At 41.0% G+C, this 13,312-nt stretch overlaps 3 protein-coding genes across 6 annotated transcripts in view; 1 reads left to right on the plus strand and 2 right to left on the minus strand.

Annotated features, from left to right (window-relative positions):
- Positions 1–450: 450 nt before the first annotated feature.
- Positions 451–7,404, minus strand: pld6 (phospholipase D family, member 6). 4 transcript variants are annotated; one of them, XM_061232317.1, is made up of 5 exons: positions 7,235–7,404; positions 6,978–7,067; positions 5,871–6,064; positions 5,361–5,590; positions 451–2,713 (listed from the first exon to the last, which is right to left on the minus strand). In XM_061232317.1, exons 3-5 carry the CDS (start codon positions 6,062–6,064, stop codon positions 2,472–2,474), a joined length of 666 nt encoding a protein of 221 aa, XP_061088301.1. In that variant the 5' UTR covers positions 6,978–7,067; positions 7,235–7,404; the 3' UTR covers positions 451–2,471. The 4 variants fall into 4 exon arrangements, with proteins under 4 accessions (XP_061088301.1, XP_061088300.1, XP_061088302.1 ...); XM_061232316.1 differs by lacking the exon at positions 7,235–7,404 and having other exon boundaries at positions 6,978–7,221; XM_061232318.1 differs by lacking the exon at positions 7,235–7,404 and having other exon boundaries at positions 6,994–7,122.
- A 274-nt stretch (positions 7,405–7,678) lies between these two features.
- On the plus strand, positions 7,679–11,266 carry elof1 (elongation factor 1). The gene is made up of 4 exons (XM_061231322.1): positions 7,679–7,771; positions 8,315–8,436; positions 8,545–8,615; positions 9,365–11,266. The coding sequence occupies exons 2-4, from the start codon at positions 8,321–8,323 to the stop codon at positions 9,427–9,429; spliced, it is 252 nt and encodes an 83-aa protein (XP_061087306.1). The 5' UTR covers positions 7,679–7,771; positions 8,315–8,320; the 3' UTR covers positions 9,430–11,266.
- A 1,242-nt stretch (positions 11,267–12,508) lies between these two features.
- Positions 12,509–13,312, minus strand: part of cnn1a (calponin 1, basic, smooth muscle, a) — a 9,061-nt gene continuing 8,257 nt past the window's right edge. Inside the window, exon 7 of the mRNA XM_061231534.1 lies at positions 12,509–13,312. This exon is cut by the window's right edge and continues 657 nt beyond it. The gene's annotated coding sequence lies outside the window, so the exon portion shown is untranslated.

The following is a 13,312-nucleotide window of genomic DNA, read 5'->3' on the forward strand; positions in this document are numbered from 1 at the left end:
CGGAAGTGTGTCAAAAATTATCTGCGTCTGAGAGGAAACGCACCCTCACCCAATCCTTTTCAATAAAGTTAAACTGCAACGCTGTATACCTGTAGATTTACATGGTTATAGATTGTGCACCACTCTCGGTTGTTGCAATGAAATACATTTTTATAGTTTCTTCAAATTTAACGTATGCACAATCTATTTATTAGTGTGTATGTATTCTGACCGTTTCATTAACATGGCTATTAAGTTTCCAGGTGACACATTAAGCTCCCCCCTAATGAAGAATATTCCCCCACAACCTGACAATCTTTCTTTATTCGCTGTCAGGTATAAACAGATGTTCATCATCTCTTCCCCATTTCCAATTACACTTTACACAACACCCCCCATTCTCTCATCCACAGTGCAATATGTCTATAGTTCAAAAATATGATGTGTAAATAATTGTAAGGACAAAATTAATCATGTTTCATGTGCACTGTACAGTCCTGTACATGAATCTTTACTCAGATATCCATATTTTTGATTGTTTGTTCTGGTTTACCGTTTCCTGTTTCTACTCCACAAAGGCTAACAGTTCACAACAGACATCCTATCCTGTGTAAATTTGCAGGCAACTTGGTGTCTTTAGGATTACAGTGCCAAATCTTTGCGATCAATATTTAAACAATACAGTACATAATTTACAATACCATTTCTTCCCATCAGTTTTCACAAATAAATTAAATGTTTACCATCCAGAATTTAACATTTGATTATTTGTTTTGGATTCCCTCTCAACAGTTCCTTCTACATAACTGCAATATCTTAAACCTACCATTCCCCTATCTATATGCACTTAGAAGTATAATAGGTTTATACATACTGTATAGTATGCACACTGTTCATCTATCCATCTCTCCTTGCTTAGTATCACATTCTGTCAGATCACACCACTTAACACCTGTCCACAAATTACCATCCAATTCTACAGACAAGGGGTCAAATTACAGTCTGACAGTTGTAAAAACCTGAGGTTATGCAAGAAACTTATCACAACGTTTATGTACATACAGGACAATCCATTATCACGTCACTTAAACAGACGTTCTCAGCACACGGATCATTACTGACACAAACAGCAGTTTTGTGGTGCCGTGAATTCGTGCATTATGATCAGAACTGCCAGAGGCAGCTTTCATTTCACTAAAAGCAGGCCTGCTACCAGAGTTAGCCACATTGTTTATGTTACGCAGTCTGGAACGTACAGTATACAGTGCACACAAACAGCCCTCTAAAATGCTTAACCACCTAAACTACATTAGGAGTGCACAGAGGAGCATCAGTTTTCAGCTTTGGTCAAGCAGCGTTTATGACAAAATGAAGCCTGCATATAGCTCGCCAATTCAATATCTTGCACCTCATCCTCAGGTTCCTGATACACTGGCTTCATTGTGCCCCTGCAGTGAGAGATCGATGGTGAACGCCATCCGATGTCTACAGAGAATCCAGACTTGGCTGCGTCTGCTGGCTGGGGGAGCAGTGCGGCCTGCCTGAGCGCTTGCTCAACCTCAGCGGCCTGGCTGCTGTCACACGCTGCTCCTTCATTAATCAGGTTCCTACTTGATAGAAGTGCAGCTCCAGGCAGGGAAAATGAGGCTGGCCAGACTGCAGCACTGATAGCACTGTATTGTTTTTCCAAGGAGCAAGTCTTTACAGCTCCCCGAACACACTGCAGCAACTCACTCTCAGGCTCGGAGGCAGTAATATCTTCCATTGTTTTAATGACAGGGATAAAAAAAGGTCAAAATACTGCAAATATGCTAATCGAGGAGACAGGATGCGAAGGCATTGTTAATAGTTATGCCTACTTGACAGAATGAGCTAAATGTATTGTACATAGGTCCCTGCATTTTCAGAAAGCTGATAAAATTCATGCCTGTAGATTTACTCATATTGAAACGTAAGAAAGTAATTAACTGCGGTTGAATGACAATTACTGAAGCAGAGATTCATCTTAGTGAGTATTGCACAATCTAACAAAGTACTGCCTTAACGGAAAGGATATGACTGGAGAACTTTGCCAATGAAGCAACATCTATAAAAGTCTTTGAAAAAGCTCCTGCAGCAAAATCCACCTAGTGTACTGTACATGCATATCACATGGCAAAAACACTTCCTTTTAAACAATTCCAATATGCCTACGTGGGTTTCATCCCATGTAATTAGTGCTACTGATTGGCCAGACTGTCTTCACACCTGACTCCCAGGTAAAGGGAGGGTGGAAAACCAGCAGTTCTCAGCCCTAAGTTGCAGATCCCTGGTATAGGTCCTCTAAAGGCCTATTCTACAGACTGCATGAGAGGGGGCTGTTTTATTAGTATACTGTAGTGGCTTCTGGCTGCTGGAGGACCAAACTACAGGCCACAGTTGTATGATACACAGCGTCAGAACACACAGACGATTAAACAGAGGGAGCGCTCTCCCTGGGGTGTGCCAGTGCGTCAGAGGGTGGAGTAGCCCGGGGGGTAGTGTCGGGCTGGGTCATTGGAGTCCCACAGCTGCTGGAACTCCTTGGTGAAAGGAAGAACCAGGTCCGGCTCCTCGGTCACCAGGATGTTCTCCTTGTTGCTCTGGATGGCCGTCACCGTCCAGTTGAGGGAGCCGGTGATCAGTCGCCGCCTGTCCACCACCGCAAACTTGTGGTGCATGTGTACGGCCCCCATCTCGTGCCTCACACAGATCCCTGGGACAAGGAGAGGTGCGGTCAGCCCCACCATATGGGAACAGACAATGGTGGTGGACACTTTCATGGAATGGATTATCTTAGAAGATTAGGATAGGACGTTGTGGCTAGAAGCAGAAATGGGTCTAGTCATGGGGGAAGGTCCTGGTATAAATAAGTCTGGCAGATTTTTATCTTTAAATATAAATGCCTAAATGACAACTCTCTAATCACAAGGTGCACACCCTGGGATCCTACAGCCAATTTCTGAAGAGTCCCAATGAGCTTTTCTCTGCAATTGTTTCAGCTGAATTGTGTTCAGTACACAGGGGCAGTTAGGACTATTAGGCTTAAGAGCAAATGCAGCATTGTTGGAAGTGTTCAGTAAAGTGATGATTACCATACTCCAAATGATTTCATATTCACAATTCAAATTAGTACCGGCAGGTTTAATCCCAAATTAACCAAATAATCATTTTAAATTCAAAATATATTAACCCTAACTTGTCATCATGGAAGAGACTACAGAGTCCACAAAATTCTGCCTCAAGAAACAGACAGTGTTTTTATTCTATTTTTATGTTATAAATCTGGTAGGCAAAAATTTATTTATAAATGTTGTAAATCTTTTCCTTTCTTACTCCCACTCTAGCTCTTTCTGCTCCTGAGGATCTCACCTTTCTCTCTTTCAGAGCAGACTTTTGCTCCATCTATCTTACCCCCCTCCCCATCTGCCACTTCTTAGCCCCCACCCACTCATAGATTAAATTACTGCCTCATATGCTGTCCAGCTGCCCATTAGTGCTGATGATGTAACTTTGATTAGGAAGCCAGCAGTGGAGAAAGGGACTCATTCAGCATCTCCCATTTCCCCTGCTCCTGCATTCGTTTACAATTGACGTATCCTCTCTATTTCCCACAAATTCTTTTTAATCCTGCAAAAAGTAAATACGCACTTTTCTAGAATAGCGTTTAAACCTTTTTAGCCGCTACTGGCTTAAGCCAGCAGGCCATTATATTGACACCATCAATCTTGATCTAGAAATATAATCCATATATTCTATCATTCACTGGGGATGACACATCTAGCTTGCTTCTGTCTTCTGCAGACTATTTTGTAACCTTACTGAAGGACATTCTACAATAGCCTTGCAAGATAAAGTGGTCATTTGGAATTAGTCATACATATGCAGCAGTGCTTTGTCTGATAAACAGAAAGACCAGACTATGGGTACTTACAGACAGAGGTTTTTAAGTGCAGCATAATGTGCTTTAATGGAGGCGATCCAATGGTACACAGCAGGCACAATCACAAGGGGGTAAGTCAAAAGGCAGCCCCGTTGTGGAGTGAGCCCAAATTGTAATATATTAATATGTAGTCTTATTATGTGTCTGAACATATAAGGCTAACTCGAGTAACTGACAGGGATATGCTTTGGCAGAAACTGGGTCTACCTAATGAAGTGATCACTGAGTGTGCGTATCTGCAAAAAGGGATGCAACCTTTGCCCTGTCTGAAGAACCCTAACCCTTTGAGAAGAGTCCGCTTTCACATCAAACAATAACAAATAGTTTGGCTATTGTCTATCAATAAAAGGTGGCTTTCCTGCTGTTGCCTACCCAATAGTGTGATACCACTGTCATTGCACCAAGACAAAGCTTTCTGCTGACAATAATTATGGCACCCATTAACTAGAAACCAATATCTCAGGTCAATGGCTGTTTTTAGATGGAATAACCCTTCACACTGGCACAATCACTGGTTAGTCAGATACTAGGAGATACTTCAAAATAGTATAACAAACTAAATGGCTCCAAAAAAGGCAGATACATGGGTGCATCTTTCTATGAAATGTAAAAGTGGTTAGAGAAACAACCAGTACAGTACCTGTGCTCCCCTGAGGGCTTGTACACAAATTACATTATTAGCCCTGATTCAGCTCTTCCAATATCTGAACCTTCTGAATGCAGTACAGAGTCAATTTACAAGCCATGAGGGACTTTCAGCAGCCATGGAAAGAGATACACATCAGTGCAATGTGTAAACAAGAAAAAGCTGTTTTCTCAAAGCTGTTTCCTGAGGGGAAACACAGCCAGAAGCAAAGGAACTGCAGGAGAAGCTACAATGTAGAAGGAGCATGCTGTAATGCTTAATAAACACTGTAGTGGCATGGAAAGATGAGTGCATTGAGCTGTGGTGATAGTACGAGGGTTTATCTAATGCGTTCAGGCACCTACCTTGAAAAACATAAGCGCAATAAATGTCTGGGTGCCTTGGTAGGAAGTTAATTGTTCATAAGCTTCTTAATGAAATCTCCATTGACCTGCAGGTGGTGCCAGATGTTTCTGAAATCACTTCCCCTGAGATGTTATCACATACTGCATGTGATGTGTCAGCCCTAACTCCACAGACTTGTGAGCAGCTCACAAGAGGATTTTGACATGCCTATTATTAGGGTTGGCTCCCCTTTCTCCCAGGCCAATAGAGTACAATTGGACTGAGAAACTGACACTGAGTGTTTTACCTCAGCATCATGACTTCAAAGGCACAGCTATTTTCCATCGATGATTAACCAGATTTTGGGACTGTGAACTACGTTACCCTTGCCTTCCCCCTACAGCCTTATGCCAAGCAGCGGGCTAAAGGACCACAGCAGTAACAGAGCACCTGCGTTGCGGAGGGTGCCGATCTGGGAGCCGGTAATGCGCATGTAGTCCTTATCGGTGACCACCCTCACGGTCACGCCCCGGGCCTGCAGCAGCAGCACGGCCCGGCTCAGCTCCTGGCTGGAGAAGGCGAACACGCACAGGTCCAGGGAGGCGCGGGCCGACAGGAGGTGCCGCAGGAGGCGGCTGAAGGAGGTCTCCAGGCCGTGCGGCAGGGGGCAGGGGCAGGGGCTGCGAAAGAGGCAAGCGCTTAACACAACTCAGCATAGGGTAGGGGACGTCACCACAAGCGATGGAGGATGACGTTCAATTCACCAGACCCCTTATCGATCCCCTCAGGGCAATTTAAACAGGGCAGCAATGGGCGTATCTGAGGAAATACAGTAGCAAAGAGACAGAGCGGCAGAAACTGACTAAAAACCGTTAACTGAACTGGTGTCTACTTAAGCAATTGTTAAATTCACAGAAGCAAATCCACAAAATCATAAAAAATGAAAAAATATATGATTACATGGTGATTCTTGGATCAGGTGTGAAGAGGTGCTCCACGCAGGCGAGTGCTGTTGGGAAGAAGAGCACCTCTTTCAGCAGACCCTGGCGGCTGTGCCGGGACCACAGACGGCGGAGCAGCCAGTCCAGCCACTCCACACTGAGGATGACGGCCAGAGTGCCGAGGCCAATCTTCACTGTATACCTCAATGACATCTACAGGACAAGAGCAGCGCAGAAATCACAGAAGAAGAGAGGGAGAATAGCCAGTGAAAACTGAGCCACATTGTATAGAAGAATGGGAAACAATACATTATGAGTGCTGATTAAAGCTCTGATTATTCAAGTACTGTGTATATCTGTGGGAAATGCAAAGATTTCAATATTTTATTCACACAGGAATCTGGACATTGCACACAAACTAAAAAGTAAAATTAAGACATCCTAACAGCTGCCTGTTCACTAATAGTGCTAATAATAGTAATGAGATGCAGTCGCGAAAAGAACTTCAGAGACCACACTAGCAATTTTGGCGGTCAGTTAACCAGCCCACTAAAGCCCGGGAAATATGCAGAGCTAATGGATTTCCCAATCCATTTCTCCAGGGTGGGATGGATATAGTAAATAAACGTAGCTGCCAATCAACTCATTTTAAATAGCAGGTAACTAGCTTTTTTTATTTTATTTTTATCATGCCTATATATCGATTTGAATTGCCAAACGTGTCCGTTCATGCATCTGCATGCTCATGGGCTAGCTAGCTAGATAAGCCTAGCTGCGTTCCTCTAATGCTGCTTACATAACCCTCTAAAGGCCTTTACACAACCAGACCTGGTGTGCAAATACCTTTATTCTATGGTGAATGGCTGGAACCTGCATAGTTTGCAAGTAATACTAATAATAATAGCTACAGTTCCCCGGTGCCAAAGCTAATTTATCTACTTAATTTTGACCTGATGCAATTGAAATCGGTTGTCAACTATGATCGACTCTTTAAAGTCGGCGCAGTTTTGGCCTATTCGTGGAAGGACCATTGTATACTCAAACAGTTTCTTTATGCATAGACAGTATGTTATGTTTTTTGCCCATAGATGTCCCAACCGTCAAGTCTAACTGTAAAATGTTTTACTTTTGCAGAGACAAACCGCTGTTGAACTTCTTCCTGTGCCGAGTTCTCGTGCAGCGCTCGATAGCTTCCGTTTAGCTTCCAGTAGGTTCGCTGTAGATGTAATGTGATTGTTGAAGGAGCTATTGTGGAGTCATGACACATTCACTAGCACATGAACATATATGTTTGTAAAAGGTTTCGCCGTTAACCGATATTGGTCGGAGGAAAGTAATTAGCTAAGCCAAATACAAAACCTGACCAGAACTTAAGGGTATCACCTTGTGGAGTTAAAGTATTTTTCGCGGTTCATGTCACTTTAATGTGACTTAATTCAGCATCTTTTACAGGGAAAATAAGCAAAACGAACGCAATATAGTTCATCATTGATCACTGAAATTATGCTAATGCGATAATGTAAGATAAAAAGTAAATGTCACTGCATGTTGAGTCTGACTTCAAAAACTTTTATTTTGAAATCCTCATTAGCGGTGTTTATCTTCCTGAGTCCGTTTTGGTCTGTAATTTCTTATACAGTTCAGTGGCTAATTTGATGAAATTTCACTCATCATTACATCATACGAAATCATACGAAGGCCAAACGTTACCAAACAATCCATTCTTCGGGACAATTTGTGCGGAATATTATTCCATTTAAATATGTCTTAAGTGAATGACATGAATTGCACCAATGGAATACGTAGAAGTGTAACCTTGTGCCCAATAAAATGAAAGAATTCGCCAAAACTTCCGGTTATGAGTTTCCGGTTTGAAACAACAGACCGTTTTCTGAGTGCGTGCTTTGACTGAACCAGAAGGTAAGCATAACCTCGCTAATAGTTATTTTAGCTTTAAATAGTGGATTGTGGAATTTAACTAGATTTTTTTTCAAAGGTTGCCATAACAAGATTTAAGAAAGTCTGAGCTTTCTTAATCTCAAGTCCTTGAACTAGTTACCCAGCTAACTTTTAGCTAGCTTTTTGTAGGCCCTAGCTAGCTAAGGCTGTTTGTTGTCCAACTATGTTAGATACCTTGGTTAATCTTAGTTAATGATGAAGATCAGTGCAGTGCAAAATGGCTCCTTCGAGTTCGCTGTAGCTACTAGGGTTAATGAAATACACGATCTGATCCGAATGCGTAATGTTATGATTAAGTGCATAACTAGCTAGCTACATATGGAATCTTAAAACCAGCGTGACTTCGAACAATCGCAGGCTTGACATGTTAACATGTTAACAGAATCACATGTTAGGCGACTACTGCCGATAGACAGTTAAGTAACGTCAATATTTAAAACGTTGTGTGACAACCGATCTAACAGCCTTTTGATTTTGTTTTTATGTATTGCTTTAAACAAACAGAAGGATATGGGTCGGCGTAAATCAAAACGGAAGCCGCCTCCTAAGAAGAAGCTGACGGGAAATCTGGACACCCAGTTCACCTGTCCATTTTGTAACCACGAAAAGTCATGTGACGTCAAAATGTAATGTTAAGCAAATCTTATCTGCAAATGTGAATTTTCTCGTGTTACTGCACTGTTATCGTGCTCTGTCTTGTTGAGATTGATTGACTGCTTCCTTTCTTCCCACAGGGAACGCAGTAGAAATACAGGAATAATATCCTGTACAGTTTGCTTGGAAGAATTCCAGACCCCTATAACCTGTATCCTTCTATGTACAATCAATGCAAACATTCATCGGCAGTATTTGTAATGATGTGCAAAATAGTACTGGATGTGGACAGGGTGTGTGTAGAGATGAGAATTATTTGTGTGTCGATTATGATAGTAGGGGTGTGATGGGTTGACACTACTTGTATTTAGCTGATGCTATTGTCCAGAGCACAAGCACAAATCTATTTCAGTGAACACTGGAAGTGGTTCTCTGAAATTCAGGTGACTTTAATTAAACTTGTAGATAAGGTATAATACCTTGTAGATGAGGTCTTATCAGCATTTGATAATAGTTTGGCATTCATTGGCCCTAAATCCTAAACCCCAGGAATTACATTTTACATTTACATTTTAGTTATTTGGCAGACACTTTTAATCCCAAGCGATTTACAAGTGCATAGGTTCTTCCACAAGTCAAAGCATCACATCCATAACTAGGAAAATACACATGAAATGCTGTTCTAAACGTAGAGTCATCATAAGTGCAATTTTCTTTTTCTTTTTTTTTTGGGGGGGTAAGACAAGGAGGATGGGGATATCAGAAAGGGGGCCGGGGGAAATCAGGAGGGAGGACTAAGGTAGAGTTTGAAAAGGGAATAATGTAAATGTAGCCTCAACAGTCCGCTAGGTGGATTGGTGGACGTAAAGCAGATTTATACATTTGTACTCGCTAACTTGCTTAGCATATATATTTTTATCTCGAATTGCCACTTTTGATTTCCTTAATGAACCTTTCAAGATCTTTCAGAACCTGTGGATGTTTATAGTGATTGGATAGACGCGTGTGAGGCTGCCAATCAGTAGCATTTTCAGCCATTCCAATGGATGTCAAAAAAAGGAAATTAGTTACAGTAATTTGAACCACTGTCTGTGTTAGTCCATATTTATTCCAAGTCTTAAATTCAGCTACAGTAAACCTTTAGGGGGTGTCTAGAGTCATTTGTTGAATATGTTGTTCTTTCCACTTAGAAAAGTTGTTTCATGTTGATTCAAATTGATTCCATTAACTCTGAATTGGCATGCCTCCCAAAGGTGACTCGCTTATAGCCTAGGTCTCCAAAGCACTGTGTTATAGGCCCGGACACACCAAACCGACGGTCGGACGTAGGGGGCGCCCTGTTGGCCGAGTCTTTCCGGTGTGTCCTGCACACTCCGTCGGCGTGTTTTGGAGGGCTCCGACGCCGATTCAACATGTTGAATCGGCGTCGGAGCCCCCGGAGCTGTCGATGAGAGAGAGCTCTCTGATTGGCTGTCCAGCTAGCGAATCAGTGCACGAAAAGAGAAACGGAAGTGACGAAAGCAAGCCATTCCAAAGTTACTATCACTACCAGACATAATTTTCGATTTGTATTACTAAATAGCGAGAGAACAAGGAAATTGCTGCAAACTGTTTGTTGTGAGCGAGACAATGGCTGCTTCTAGGTCCAACGCAATGCAAACGCATTCTCCGGTCTTCCGGTTTCCATTTTTTGAAAGACAAATACAGACTACCACCACGCAGGCGCAGAACGTACGTGCAACTCAGCCGTCGGCGGACCGTCGTTGCGGTGTTCGGCACAGCCAACATTAACGACGCGTATCGACGCGAGGGGATCTTTGTCGGCGCTCCGCGGCCGACCGTCGGTTTGGTGTGTCCGGGCCTTTAGTCAGTCACATGGCTTTGTCGAGGGAGTTGGCTGTCTGTGCAGCTCTACTGTACCTGATTTTAAACAGAAACATTTCTGAATCAATGCATGGCAATGATGGTATTTGTTCATTGATATAGGCTATTTTGAATACCCTGTTTTGGCAAAATAGATTCTGCAAAACAACCTGCTATATTTTTTAAATGAAGCAGTTCTAGTTGAAACGCCATGCTTTGCGTAGAGTGGATCGCTGGATGATGGTGGTCCCTGCTGCAGAATCAGATTGCCTCCTGATAAATCTGTATAAGTTAACAAGTATTGGTCTAGCAGCTGTGAACAGGCTAAATATATTGGTCTGCAGCTCACCATGTTATGTTTGGTTGATTTCATTCTATTGTTTTAAAGTAGTTAATGGCAACATTGAGGTTAGTTGGTGCAAACTTTAAAAAGAAAACAAATAAAAAACATGGGCTAATTACTGCATGTAAAATCTCAAATGTTCTCATAGATGGATAAATGGCAATTACACAACTTTTTTTTTTTTATCAAGGAATGTCTAATTGATTCCAAATCCTGCTTATAGTTTTTCTTTTTTGCTTGGCTGGTGAGAATTCCTCCTGCATCAGAATAGGAAGTCCATGTCAGATGTACAGTTTTGGCCTCGTATGTGAAATGTTTCAATGTTATTTTATAATGACATGATACTTTCACCTGAGTTCAAGTAATCAAATATTTTGTACTCAATCACGCCATTTTGTGAATTTTATTAAGTAACTGAAATCCCTTGGCCATTGCTACTTTCAAATCACACGCATTATTTTGAATGTGGTATCTGTAAAAAAAACCCTTTTCTGTTTGTTGTATAAATTTAGGTAAAAAGTGAAATGCAGGTTCACAACCTGATGCCTGGTGCCATTCTATGAAAATGATCAGTATTCGTCTTCACTGCTGATCCTTTGTTTATTTAGTTTTTCTTGTGACTGTTGACTTAATAAATGAATTTCACAAACACAAAAGCTTGATTCCTTCCAGGATTACCACGGTTTGGTTGAATTATAAGTCTGGTAAATGGTTAGACAGGCTTGTATTCATTTCTTTAATATTTTGTTCACTGTTTTGGTGTAATACATTTTTACATGTAGTGGGGCACTTGAGAACTGGGGGATATATCACAAAAGCAGGATTATGGAGTTGGCTGGATGACTTGAGAGGGAAATCCAGAACGTTTCCAAAACTGGAACATGAGTAACGTGTTCTGGGTTTTACTCCTTATCTAGCCCTTGGGGCGAGGTGTCCCTCCGAGGGTTTTCACTTGTATCTATGTGTGACCACAAGCTGTGCAGACCCAGTCCCCTACATTATAAGAAACCATTTACAAATTATTTTGGTTATTGTAGAAGTCTTTATGAACCTTGCGCTTTTCATTCCTTGCAAAATATTCATGGAACTGACTTGTTTCAGCAACAAGTTGATCCTTCCCACATGTTATTTGGTCATGCCAACTGAAACAAGCATCCAGAATGTTTTGGCTATTCCCTAACAAAGCAACATTTTCAATAGCTCTGAAAGCATGCCTTGAAGTGGCTTTGGAAGGGGTGTTGGGCCTTGAGAAACACTTCAAACAGTCCCAACTAAATCCTGATAAACAATTTAAATGAATTTCTTGTCACACTTGAAATGTGCGCACAATACACCATTATAGATCTTTCAGGATATTTATATTCACAGTTCCTAAAACGGTATTGTGTAATTTTCTTGTCTTGATAGATTCATGCTCATGGCAACATTCAGTTTGAAAATGGTAGACTTTGTGCTTCAAATGGTATTGTTTCAGGTTTAGTGGCAAACCATTCCTTACCTGTAGGTCAAGATGGCAAGATTGTGAAAAAGTGTAATTATTAAAAAAGACCCATAATCAAATCAGCAAAAAAGCTCTTCAGTTTATCATGTAAATGACATTGTCCGTCTGTTCAAAACCATTTCAAACATGTATACACTCTCATCTGTTAAATCCAAGAGAGGAGGGTCATGATTAGGCAATCAAAAATGTGCCATGTGCATCTCCTTGCACTTTCCCCTGGTCACAGTTTTCAAGCGTCTCATTGCTGTGTGAAGATAAGACCTCGGCAATCACAGTACACTAGTAAAATATATTGGCTCACATTTGTCTCTAAAAATATGTGCATATTTAATTTCACACTCATATTAAGCATTATGTACAAAAACCATATTAATTTGAAACACTGAATACAATAAGCTTTTTTATGTCAGTTGGAAATCATTTATTTGAGAATCAGAATTCAAATGCTCTTTAATCATCTTGTATTTGAATGTGTTTTAGGATATGTCTTCTATAAAAATAATAGTTTGTATACCACACATTCATTTTTGCAGTCTGCAGGGGCATTAAAGGGCAGTGAACTTTATACTGGGAACCTAGGATCATCACATTTAAGGAATAGCATTTCAGATGATATTCATCAGCATGGATGAGTTAATTATACCTATTTTTCATAGCACCATCACTGAGTAACACTGCAATACAACAGATGGGGGATACACCAGAGCAATACAAAGCACAGCCTACATTCTGGGCTCCATACTCGAAAAACTAATATTGTTCCAGGAAAATCATTATAAAATAAAGAATACAATTTTGTTTTGTGATCAAGTGTGTGCAATATCACTGGTCATCAGTTTGATTAGTTTACAGCAGAAATGTGAACAGAAGAATTTGTCAAGCAGTACACTGGTATCACTGATTGCAATGTGAGCCAGAGCACACATCCTTTAAAAAGTAATTAAGAATCAGGTAACAACAGGATATACTTCCATCCATCAGTGGTGAGAAGGTTGCATTGAAAGTGATTCAATTCATTGTCTGTGAATCCATATCCCGGCTCCCCTTCGCAACAAAATGTCAACATTAAGAGGGAGGTTTAAGATTATCTGTGATCAAATAGCATTCACATAACATTGGGTTCTTCTATGATTTCTGATTCACGAGGGAAATTGAAAAGGTATCTTAGGCACTCCCAATAAAAAACTTAAATATCAATAAT

This window comes from Conger conger, chromosome 2 (genome assembly GCF_963514075.1).
Source record: "Conger conger chromosome 2, fConCon1.1, whole genome shotgun sequence".
NCBI lineage: Eukaryota > Metazoa > Chordata > Actinopteri > Anguilliformes > Congridae > Conger > Conger conger.